The following is a 12,500-nucleotide window of genomic DNA, read 5'->3' as shown; positions in this document are numbered from 1 at the left end:
CTAGGAAACCTCTGATATTAATACTTAATAATACATGATATTAATTAATACATTAATAATAACATATCATATTACTAGGAAACCTCTGATATTAATACTTAATAATACATGATATTACAATAGTTCATTAGTACATCGGTATTAACATCCTAATGTTATAGTTCATTTATTACATGGATATTAACATCCTAATGTTATAGTTCATCAATAACATGGATATTAACATCCTAATGTTATAGTTCATCAATAACATGGATATTAACATCCTAATATTATAATTTATTAATAACATGGATATTAACATCCTAATTTTATAGTTCATTAATAACATGGATATTAACATCCTAATATTATGAATCATTAATAACATGGATATATACCTCCTAATGTTATAGTTCATTAATAACATGTATATTAACGTCCTAATGTTATAATTCATTAATAGCATGGATATATAGGCCTATCTCCTAATGTTATATTCAATTAATAACATCCTAATGTTATAGTTCATTAATAACAATTCATAATAACTTGTATGTAATGGTTAATTAATAACATGTATGTAATGGTTAATTAATAACATGTATGTAATGGTTAATTAATAACATGTATGTAATGGTTAAATTAATAACATGTATGTAATGTTTAATTAATAACATGTTAACTCACCTGCCGCTCTTGGTCACGATCATCTCGTTTGTGATTTCCTGGAACTTCCGCCAGAGATCTGCGTCCTCCAGGGTCACCGCGAGCCGTCCGGAGGGGGCCCCCCGCTGGGCTCCCCGCTGGGCTCCCCCCGGGTCTCCCCCCGGGTCTCCCCGCTCGGCTCCCCCCGGGTCTCCCCCCGGGTCTCCCCGCTTCATCGCCAGAGTCGCCCCGGGCTCCTCCGCCGCCTCCTTCTCGTGCAGCCCCTCCAGCTTTAGTTCAGTCAAACCGATTCAGCTCCGATCTGCTTTATTTTAAACCGGACTGGCGGCGCTCTGTCAACCTGTAGGAGAGAGGACTGACATCTAGAAGGTCCAAACGACACACGCATACACGCACACACACACACACACACACACACACACACACACACACACACACACACACACACACACACACACACACACACACACACACACACACACACACACACACACACAATCCTGTCTCTTTCTCTCTAACAGAGGCATATTCTCTCGATTCATTCCAAAATAGCGTTATTGTCAAGAGAGATAAAAATTCAAATTGCCAAAAAGTTTACAAAATAGACGGCCGAGTGGAACACAAAAAGTTACAAATAAATTATGAAATGCCTTTTTTCTCCTCGACAGCGCAACCACATGTGCGCGTGTGCGTGTGCCTGCGTGTGTTTTAATCAACGAGCCGCCCAGCACTGGGCTTAAGGGCTTTAGTGCCTTTAAAGACATAAAGGACTCGTTAACGTCTAAGATCCGGTCAGCTCTCTGAATAAAACCCCAAACACCAGCTGCGTAGGCTATGTTCCAAAACACACGTTATAGGTTTATAATGTCTGTTCCAATCACACGTTATTAGATTCATACGGTCTGTTCCAATCACACGTTATTAGGTTCATACGGTCCGTTCCAATCACACGTTATTAGGTTTATAGTGTCTGTTCCAATCACAAGTTATTAGGTTTATACGGTCCGTTCCAATCACACGTTATTAGGTTTATACTGTCTGTTCCAATCACACGTTATTAGGTTATAGTGTCTGTTCCAAACACACGTTATTAGGTTTATAGGGTCTGTTCCAAACTGTATTAGGTTCATTGGGTCTGTTCCAAAACAAACAATATTCGGTTTATAGGGTCTGTTCCAAATGTTATGTTTATCTGGTTATGACTAACACTAACATGTTTCTTATTGGTCTAAGAGATAATGACTAACACTAACATGTTTCTCATTTACTCTTACAGATAATGGCTAACAATAAGGGTCTTATCTTGCATCCGGCGCAATAGACTTAATCACTGGCCCATGTGTCCATGCTAGTTTGCAACTGGCGCAGAGCGTTCTTTTCCCTCCTGCGCCACGCGTCGGTAAATTAGGGAATGATCTTGTGCTCCAAGGGGCGGTTCGGCAAAAGGAGGAGGCGTGTTCTGGCGCAAACGTTCCCTGGTGCTATTTTGCAGTTTCAGAAATCACTTGTAGCCTGGTCCTACCAGACCATCGTACTTCATTTCATTTGTACTGTATCGTGAACCTACGGACTTCAGTGGGGGTTTCATTCCGTCTGCGCACGGCACCTTCTCAACAATATTCAATAATATTCCTCCCACTCAGGGTGAAAATGGTAGGTCTTAGCTCGTTTCCCCTCAGCCATGCCAACGTTTAGGAGTGCGTAACTACTGTTGACGGCTTTCAACTGCTGTTGACAGCGCATGCGCTACCGCGCGTATATGTCCCGCGCAAATTTTATTTTAATTAAAAAAAATAATAATAAAAAAAAACATTCTTCACCCCTCGCGGTCGTCTTCGGATCTGTCGGCGGTCTACTGGTAGACCGCGATCGACTGGTTGGGCACCCCTGCTCTAAGAGATAATGACTGACACTAACATGACGCCAAAGCTCACTTATTCAAGAATTTATTTTAGAAAATCAGATACTTAACTTAACACAACTTAACTTAACACAAATAGTGCCTAAATGACACATTTATTAACTTTACTCTAATACATCAATGTTTTTAGTAGCTACTTATATATGTCTCATCTCATCTCATCTTCGTCCGCTTATCCGGGGTCGGGTCGCGGGGGGAGCAGCTCAAGCAGGGGGCCCCAGACTTCCCTTTCCCGGGCCACATTGACCAGCTCTGACGGGGGGATCCCGAGGCGTTCCCAGGCCAGTGTTGAGATATAATCTCTCCACCTAGTCCTGGGTCTTCCCCGAGGTCTCCTCCCCACTGGACGTGCCTGAAACACCTCCCAAGGAAGGCGCCCAGTGGGCATCCTTACCAGATGCCCGAACCACCTCAGCTGACTCCTTTCTAAGTAAAGGAGCAGCGGCTCTAATCCGAGTTCCTCACGGATGGCTGAGCTTCTCACCCTATCCCTAAGGGAGACGCCAGCCACCCTTCTGAGAAATCTCATCTCGGCCGCTTGCACCCGCGATCTCGTCCTTTCGGTCATCACCCAACCCTCATGACCATAGGTGAGGATAGGAACGAAGATCGACCGGTAGATCGAGAGCTTTGCCTTGCGGCTCAGCTCTCTTTTCGTTACAACGGTGCGGTAAAGCGAACGCAATACCGCCCCCGCTGCTCCGACCAATCTCACGCTCCATAGTACCCTCACTCGCGAACAAGACCCCGAGGTACTTGAACTCCTTCACTTGGGCTAAGGACTCATTTCCTACCCGGAGTAAGCAATCCACCGGTTTCCTGCTAAGAGTCATGGCCTCAGATTTAGCGGTGCTGATCCTCATCCCAGCCGCTTCACACTCGGCCGCCAGCCGATCCAGTGAGTGCTGAAGGTCACAGGCCGATGATCCAATGAGGACCACATCATCTGCAAAAAGCAGTGACGAGATCCTCAGACCACCGAACTGCAACCCCTCCCCACCACGACTACGCCTCGATATCCTGTCCATGTATGTCACAAACAGGATTGGTGACAAGGCGCAGCCCTGGCGGAGACCAGCACCCACTGAGAACGAAACTGACTGGCTGCCGAGGACGCGAACACAGCTCTCGCTTTGGGAGTACAGGGATTGGATGGTCCTGAGGATAGACCCCCTTACCCCATACTCCCGCAGCACCTCCCACAGTTTCTCCCGGGGGACCCGGTCATACGCCTTCTCCAGATCCACAAAACACATGTAGACCGGATGGGCATACTCCCAGGCCCCCTCCAGGATCCTTGCGAGAGTGAAGAGCTGGTCCGTAGTTCCACGTCCGGGGCGAAAACCGCATTGTTCCTCTTCAATCTGATCTGAATCTAATCCTTTCCAGCACCTTGGAGTAGACTTTACCAGGGAGGCTGAGAAGTGTGACACCCCGGTAATTGGCACACACTCTCTGGTCCCCCTTTTTGAACAGGGGAACCACCACCCCGGTTTGCCACTCCTCTTATATATGTATTCATTTGAAATGTATTTTACAGAAATTTGATATTATATCTCTATATCTCTCTCTATATATATATATATATATATATATATACACACAAACAAACAATCCCACATTACCTTCGCTATAAAGCACATGGACATAACCCAGCCTCCACTACAATGCGCTGCTTGGACCGATACGAAGGGGTTAAGGGTTAGGGCTACGGTTAAGGTTAAGGGTTAGGGTTAGTGCTACGGTTAAGGGTTAGGGCTAGGGTTAAGGTTAGGGCTAGGGTTAAGGGTTAGGGCTACGGTTAAGGTTAAGGGTTAGGGTTAGGGCTACGGTTAATGGTTAGGGTTAAGGGGAATGGGCTAGGGTTAAGGTTAAGGGTTAGGGCTAGGGTTAACGTTAAGGGTTAGGGTTAAGGTTAAGGGTTAGGGTTACGGTTAATGGTTAGGGTTAAGAGTTAGGGTTAGGGCTACGGTTAATGGTTAGGGTTAAGAGTTAGGGGTTAGGATTCGGGTTGAGGGTAAGGTAAGGGTACAATATGAGGACCCTACGTCGGGTGTATTGTATATAAAACTATATCAATTAGGGATGCACCGAATATTCGAAAAAAGGCCGAAAAAAATACACCGAACATTTTTATTTTTGATTAATAAAATAAAATAAAATAAAATAGTTTTACAAATTTATTTAAAGGTACATTGTTCTGAAATTCTTGCTGTAAGGTCTGCTCGAATGTTAGAAAACGTTCAGTATTAAATAAATATTTGATTTTAATTGATTTTTTTTATTGAAAAGCAAGACAAAAAAGTTTATAAAGGACATGTAATTGTTTGATTTATGCAATGGTGAAAAATTAAATTAAATGAATGATAAACAGCAAAAGCGACATTCGGTATTCGGTTTCGGCTTTCGGCCAACTGTTTCAGTATATTCGGTTTCGGTTTCGGCCAACAATTTTCATTTCATTGCATCCCTAACATAAATATGTATATATATATATATATATATATATATATATATGAATATATATATGTGTGTGAGTGTGTTGACGCTGACTTAATTTGCTTTGGTCTACTTCCTTTAATATCATTACGGCTCTGACTTCGAAATCCAGAATTAAAACACGTAAAACATATGCATTTGGGAATAAGGTATCATAATAATAAGGCATCATAATAATAAAGCCTCATATTACTAAAGCATCATATTAATAAAGCATCATATTAATAAGGCATCATATTAATAAAGCATCATATTAATAAAGCATCATAATAATAAAGCATCATATTAATAAGGCATCATATTAATACGGCATCATATTAATGAAGCATCATAATAATAAGGCACAGAGTAGTCGGATCTGATTGGATGGTTAAATAGTGTTTCTGACAGACTGTTACAGACAGAAGGTGAACACTTTCAGGACCGCATCCCTGAGAGAGAGAGAGAGAGAGAGAGAGAGAGAGAGAGAGAGAGAGAGAGAGAGAGAGAGAGAGAGAGAGAGAGAGAGAGAGAGAGAGAGAGAGAGAGAGAGAGAGAGAGAGAGAGAGAGAGAGAGAGAGAGAGAGAGAGAGAGAGAGAGAGAGAGAGAGAGAGAGAGAGAGAGAGAGACTTTAATATAGTGGAGGAACAACAGACCAAAACATTGTAGATGAAAATGTGTCTTGAAAAAACTCCCAAATACTTTACCTACCTGAGTTATAAACAGATGTAGACTGGTTTTAACCACGCATGAGTGAGTGTGTGAGTGAGTGAGTGGGTGAGTGAGTGAGTGAGTGAGTGAGAGTCAGTGAGTGAGTGAGAGAGTCAGTGAGTGAGTGAGAGTCAGTGAGTGAGTGAGTGAGTGAGTGAGTGAGAGAGTAAGTGAGTGAGAGAGAGTCAGTGAGTGAGTGAGTGAGTGAGTGAGTGAGTGAGTGAGTAAGAGTCAGTGAGTGAGTGAGTGAGTGAGTGAGTGAGTGAGAGAGTGAGTGAGAGTCAGTGAGTGAGTGAGTGAGAGTCAGTGAGTGAGTGAGTGAGTGAGTGAGTGAGTGAGTCAGTGAGTGAGTGAGTGATAGTCAGTGAGTGAGTGAGTGAGTGAGTGAGTGAGAGTCAGTGAGTGAGAGTCAGTGAGTGAGCGAGAAAGTGAGTGAGAGTCAATGAGTGAGTGAGTGAGTGAGTCAGTGAGTGAGTGAGTGATAGTCAGTGAGTGAGTGAGTGAGTGAGTGAGTGAGTGAGAGAGTGAGTGAGAGAGAGTCAGTGAGTGAGTGAGTGATTCAGTGAGTGAGTGAGTGAGTGAGTGATAGTCAGTGAGTGAGTGAGTCAGTGAGTGAGTGAGTGAGTGAGTCAGTGAGTGAGTGAGTGAGAGTCAGTGAGTGAGTGAGTGAGAGTCAGTGAGTGAGTGAGTGAGTGAGTGAGAGTCAGTGAGTGAGTGAGTAAGAGTCAATGAGTGAGTGAGTGACTGAGTGAGTGAGTGAGAGTCAGTGAGTTAGTAAGTGGGTGAGTGAGAGAGTGAGTGAGTGAGTGAGTGAGAGAGTGTCAGTGAGTGAGTGAGTGAGTGAGAGAGTGAGTGAGTGAGAGAGAGAGTGTCAGTGAGTGAGTGAGTGAGAGTCAGTGAGTGAGTGAGTGAGTGAGAGTCAGTGAGTGGGTAAGTGAGAGTCAGTGAGTGGGTGAGTGAGTGAGTGAGTGAGTGAGGGAGGGAGGGTTACCTGGCAAAGGGGATGTATGACAGGCCGTACCTGTGACAGACAAAACAGCAGTGAGACTCCCCCCAAACCAAACAGGAAGTGTGTGTGTCTGTACTGTGTGTGTGTGTACTGTGTGTGTGTGTCTGTACTGTGTGTGCGTGTGTACTGTGTGTGTCTGTACTGTGTGTGTGTGTGTACTGTGTGTGTCTCACCAGGCGAAGGCCAGGAACTGTAGAATGCAGAACAGAACAGCCAGTCCGTTGTTCTTCCACTGGAGGAAGAGGAGGCGTTTAGTCTCCTCATCATCTAACCCTGATCACCACATCATCTAACCCTGATCATCATCTAACCCTGATCACCATCTAACCCTGATCACCATCTAACCCTGATCATCATCTAACCCTGATCATCATCTAACCCTGATCATCATCTAACCCTGATCACCTCATCATCTAAGCCTGATCACCATCTAACCCTGATCATCATCTAACCCTGATCACCATCTAACCCTGATCATCATCTAACCCTGATCATCATCTAACCCTGATCATCATCTAACCCTGATCATCATCTAACCCTGATCATCATCTAACCCTGATCACCTCATCATCCAACCCTGATCATCATCTAACCCTGATCATCATCTAACCCTGATCATCGTCTAACCCTGATCACCGTCTAACCCTGATCATCGTCTAACCCTGATCACCGTCTAACCCTGATCATCATCTAACCCTGATCATCATCTAACCCTGATCATCATCTAACCCTGATCATCATCTAACCCTGATCATCATCTAACCCTGATCACCATCTAACCCTGATCACCATCTTACCCTGATCATCATCTAACCCTGATCCTCATCTAACCCTGATCATCGACTCACCCAGAAGGCGGAACACAGCGTTAACACCAGGCATGTCTGGAGAAAGAGAGACAAGAAAGTCAGCATCCAATAATAACCCTAACCCATAATAACCCTATCCCATAATAACCCTATCCCATAATAACCCTAGCCCCATAATAACCCCACCCCATAATAACCCTAACCCATAATAACCCTATCCCATAATAACCCTAGCCCATAATAACCCTACCCCATAATAACCCTATCCCATAATAACCCTAACCCCATAATAACCATATCCCATAATAACCCTATCCCATAATAACCCTTACCCCATAATAACCCTATCCCATAATAACCCTATCCCATAATAACCCTAGCCCATAATAACCCTATCCCATAATAACCCTATCCCATAATAACCATATCCCATAATAACCCTAGCCCCATAATGACCCTAGCCCATAATGACCCTAACCCCATAATAACCATATCCCATAATAACCCTATCCCATAATAACCCTATCCCATAATAACCCTATCCCATAATAACCCTAACCCCATAATAACCCTAGCCCCATAATAACCCTAGCCCCATAATAACCCTATCCCATAATAACCCTAACCCATAATAACCCTAACCCCATAATAACCCTATCCCATAATAACCCTAACCCCATAATAACCCTATCCCATAATAACCCTACCCCATAATAACCCTATCCCATAATAACCCTAGCCCCATAATAACCCTAACCCATAATAACCCTAACCCCATAATAACCCTATCCCATAATAACCCTAACCCATAATAACCCTAACCCCATAATAACCCTATCCCATAATAACCCTAACCCATAATAACCCTAACCCCATAATAACCCTATCCCATAATAACCCTAACCCATAATAACCCTAACCCCATAATAACCCTAACCCCATAATAACCCTATCCCATAATAGGGTGCCTGTTGTTACTCACCACCATGACGACGGTTGCCAGCGCTCTCTCTTTAGCACACATTCTCTTCAGCTGGGCAAGAGGTCCGGTCAGGAACATGGTGCTGAACTCATAGGGTTAGGGTTAGGGTCAGGGTCAGGGTTAGGGTAAGGAACATGGTGCTGAACTCATAGGGTTAGGGTTAGGGTCAGGGTTAGGGTCAGGAACATGGTGCTGAACTCATAGGGTTAGGGTTAGGGTCAGGGTTAGGGTTAGGGTCAGGAACATGGTGCTGAACTCATAGGGTTAGGGTTAGGGTCAGGGTTAGGGTCAGGAACATGGTGCTGAACTCATAGGGTTAGGGTTAGGGTCAGGAACATGGTGCTGAACTCATAGGGTCAGGGTTAGGGTCAGGGTTAGGGTCAGGAACATGGTGTTGAACTCATAGGGTTAGGGTTAGGGTCAGGAACATGGTGCTGAACTCATAGGGTTAGGGTTAGGGTTAGGGTCAGGGTTGGGGTCAGGAACATGGTGCTGAACTCATAGGGTTAGGGTTAGGGTCAGGAACATGGTGCTGAACTCATAGGGTTAGGGTTAGGGTCAGGGACATGGTGCTGAACTCATAGGGTTAGGGTTAGGGTCAGGAACATGGTGCTGAACTCATAGGGTTAGGGTTAGGGTCAGGAACATGGTGCTGAACTCATAGGGTTAGGGTTAGGGTCAGGGACATGGTGCTGAACTCATAGGGTTAGGGTTAGGGTCAGAGTTAGGGTCAGGAACATGGTGCTGAACTCATAGGGTTAGGGTCAGAGTTAGGGTCAGGGTCAGGAACATGGTGCTGAACTCATAGGGTTAGGGTTAGGGTTAGGGTCAGGGTTAGGGTCAGGAACATGGTGCTGAACTCATAGGGTTAGGGTCAGGGTCAGGGTTAGGGTCAGGAACATGGTGCTGAACTCAAAGGGTCAGGGTTAGGGTCAGGGTCAGGGTTAGGGTCAGGAACATGGTGCTGAACACACAGGGTTAGGGTCAGGGTTAGGGCCAGGGTCAGGGTTAGGGTTAGGGTCAGGGTTAGGGTCAGGAACATGGTGCTGAACACACAGGGTTAGGGTCAGGGTTAGGGCCAGGGTCAGGGTTAGGGTCAGGGTTAGGGTCAGGGTTAGGGTCAGGAACATGGTGCTGAACTCACAGGGTTAGGGTTAGGGTCAGGAGCCCATAGGGTTAAGTAACTAACCCTATCGTATACATCAAGTACATTAACTCACCCTATAGTATATATCAAGTATATGGTCGGGGTTAGAGGTCGGGGGGCGTGACCTGGTCGGGGTCAGAGGTCGGGGGGCGTGACCTGGTCGGGGTCAGAGGTCGGGGGGCGTGACCTGGTCGGGGTTAGAGGTCGGGGGGCGTGACCTGGTCGGGGTTAGAGGTCGGGGGGCGTGACCTGGTCGGGGTTAGAGGTCGGGGGGCGTGACCTGGTCGGGGTTAGAGGTCGGGGGGCGTGACCTGGTCGGGGTTAAAGGTCGGGGGTCCTGACCTGGCCAGAGAGCAGACGTTTCCCAGCGTGTAGAACACAGCAAACAGAGCGAGGCCCACGCCCGGAACCCACAGCAGACAGCTCCCCTACACACACACACACACACACACACACACACACACACACACACACACACACACACACACACACACACACAATCACACTCACACACACACACACACACACACACAACTATTATTGGGATATACAGCAATAATGTATTGATTACCAGAATGGAGCAAACCATTGAGCTTACCAGAATGGAGCAAACCACTCCCAGAAGGAAGGAGGCTGCAAAGGCCTTCACCCGAGTTCCCCAACTCAGCGTGCTGGCCTGGGACGCTACCTGACAACACACACAGCACACAACACTTTGACACACAACACTCTAACACACAACACACAAAACATTTTAACACACACAAATCAATTTACCATGCTATACTCTACTTTACACACACAACACTTGAATACACACTAGTATATACTAGCTCACACGTAACACCTACACTATAACTTAATCCAATGTATAGCTTTGATACACTGATCTTTGATACACTCTTTTCAGCTTTGATACACTGATCACTATAGTGAGCTGTATCACTATAGTGATACAGCTCACTATAGTGATACAGCTCACTATAGCATACAGCTCACTAGGCCTAAAAAAAAAAAAAGTTTGGTTCCTGTTGGTGGTCAGTTGAGGTCATGGGTAGGTAGGGAATTTATTTTATTTTTTTATTTTATTTTTTCCAGCGGCAGCGAATGATAGGTAGGTTGTTTTCATTTAAAAACGAGAAAATTCGCTCATCCTTGTACAGAATGAAGAGGTGCTGTACCAAAACGTAATTATAGTTTGCATCAAAAAAAAAAAAAAAAAATATTTTTTTTTTTTATTTTTTTTTTTTATAAAGCTCATAAAATAATTTGGGTCGCACATAAATTGACAGGGTCGGTCGGAAACCGGAACCAAACAAATTTTTTTTTTAGGCCCTATAGTGATACAGCTCACTATAGCATACAGCTCACTATAGTGATACAGCTCACTATAGCATACAGCTCACTATAGCATACAGCTCACTATAGTGATACAGCTCACTATAGCATACAGCTCACTATAGCATACAGCTCACTATAGTGAGCTGCATGCTATAGTGAGCTGTATCACTATAGTGAGCTGTATCACTATAGTGATACAGCTCACTATAGCATACAGCTCACTATAGCATACAGCTCACTATAGTGATGTTGAATTGAGCTGAACTCATGACGGGGTCGTGGCTTTCATGGTATGGGCGATATAAATACTAATATCAAATCTCTATGATGGAATGTAGTTTAGTTTAGATATAAACAACTAATAGATCATCTCTATGATGGAATCTAGTTTAGATATAAATAGGTAAAATAACATAGAATCTGGTTTAGTTTCGATATAAAAATCATATAGAACATCTCATTGATAGAATCTAGTTTAGTTTAGATATAAATAACTGATATAACATCTCATTGATATAATCTAGATTAGTTTAGATATAAATAAGTAAAAGATCATCTCTATGATAGAATCTAGTTTAGTTTAGATATATTCAATAAACCGAATAGATCATCTCTATGATAGAATCTAGTTTAGTTTAGATATATTCAATAAACCGAATAGATCATCTCTATGATAGAATCTAGTTTAGTTTAGATATATTAAAAAAAACCGAATAGATCATCTCTATGATAGAATCTAGTTTGGGTGAAAACCAAGCACGCACATCTTCAGTTTGCAAGTCCTTCGACATGCTGATGTAGAGAATCCTGATCTAACTAACTAACCCTACCTAATCCTGATCTAACTGACTATCCTAACCGTCCTGATCTAAGTGAATAACGGATGACCTCACCTCCAGTATGTCCACCTTATCATTGTTTCCATCTTGACCGCTCAAAACTTTCTTTAATTTATCCATGATCCTCTTATGACCGACTATCTACATTTAGATATGCTAGTGTAATTAGTTATAATAGTCATAATAGTTCAAAAGGAAGACATGACGTGATGTTCGTTAACAGGTGGAACAGACTTCCGCCTTCAGGCTGCAGTACCGTGACCAACCACCGCGGACAGAGGTTCGCTGCTGAGCACATGATGCAGTAACGCGACCAACCACCTCGGGCAGGAGGGGCTGCTGAGCACAGGCTGCAGTACAGTGACCAACCACCGTGGTCAGGGAGCGCTGCTGAGCAAAGGCTGCAGCACCGCGACCAGCCGCCACAGACGGGGGGGCTGCTGAGTACAGCCTGCAGTAGCGCGACCAGCCGCTGCGGGCAGGGGGCGCTGCTGGCTTCACATCCAAGAAGACAAACAATCCGCTTTGTGCTTTATTCACTGAACTACAAACAACACAATATACCATTCATATACCATGAATAAACCACACACACATACACACACACACATATA

At 44.3% G+C, this 12,500-nt stretch overlaps 2 protein-coding genes across 5 annotated transcripts in view; both read right to left on the bottom strand.

Annotated features, from left to right (window-relative positions):
- Positions 1-2,114, bottom strand: part of LOC115542901 (T-box transcription factor TBX19) — a 10,353-nt gene extending 8,239 nt beyond the window's left edge. For 2 of the 4 annotated variants that reach the window (XM_030355390.1, XM_030355389.1), the window contains exon 1: positions 670-2,114. In XM_030355390.1, the coding sequence (XP_030211250.1) occupies positions 670-863 (194 nt within the window). In that variant the 5' untranslated portion in view covers positions 864-2,114. The remainder of the gene's footprint in view (positions 1-669) is intronic. The other 2 variants (XM_030355392.1, XM_030355393.1) reach the window with 2 other exon arrangements.
- A 2,610-nt stretch (positions 2,115-4,724) lies between these two features.
- On the bottom strand, positions 4,725-12,164 carry sft2d2b (SFT2 domain containing 2b). Its single transcript, XM_030355188.1, has 8 exons — positions 11,941-12,164; positions 10,305-10,394; positions 10,049-10,134; positions 8,560-8,641; positions 7,617-7,652; positions 6,942-7,000; positions 6,751-6,780; positions 4,725-5,499 (listed from the first exon to the last, which is right to left on the bottom strand). Exons 1-8 carry the CDS (start codon positions 12,004-12,006, stop codon positions 5,463-5,465), a joined length of 486 nt encoding a protein of 161 aa, XP_030211048.1. The 5' UTR covers positions 12,007-12,164; the 3' UTR covers positions 4,725-5,462.
- Between the last annotated feature and the right edge of the window lie 336 nt (positions 12,165-12,500).

The sequence above is a fragment of the Gadus morhua genome, chromosome 4, assembly GCF_902167405.1.
Source record: "Gadus morhua chromosome 4, gadMor3.0, whole genome shotgun sequence".
In the NCBI taxonomy this organism is placed as follows: Eukaryota; Metazoa; Chordata; class Actinopteri; order Gadiformes; family Gadidae; genus Gadus; species Gadus morhua.
Note: the sequence above shows the minus strand (reverse complement) of the source record. Positions and strands in the feature narration are given on the sequence as shown.

Bases quoted from the DNA above. Each gene is read 5' to 3' on its own strand.
- sft2d2b (XM_030355188.1), bottom strand. From the start codon at position 12,006: ATGGATAAATTAAAGAAAGTTTTGAGCGGTCAAGATGGAAACAATGAT. The intron at 10,135-10,304 runs GTAAGCTCAATG...GTGTGTGTGTAG, and splicing joins GAGTGGTTTGCTCCATTCTG to GGGAGCTGTCTGCTGTGGGT. The intron at 6,781-6,941 runs GTGAGACACACA...TGTCTGTCACAG, and splicing joins CAGTTCCTGGCCTTCGCCTG to GTACGGCCTGTCATACATCC.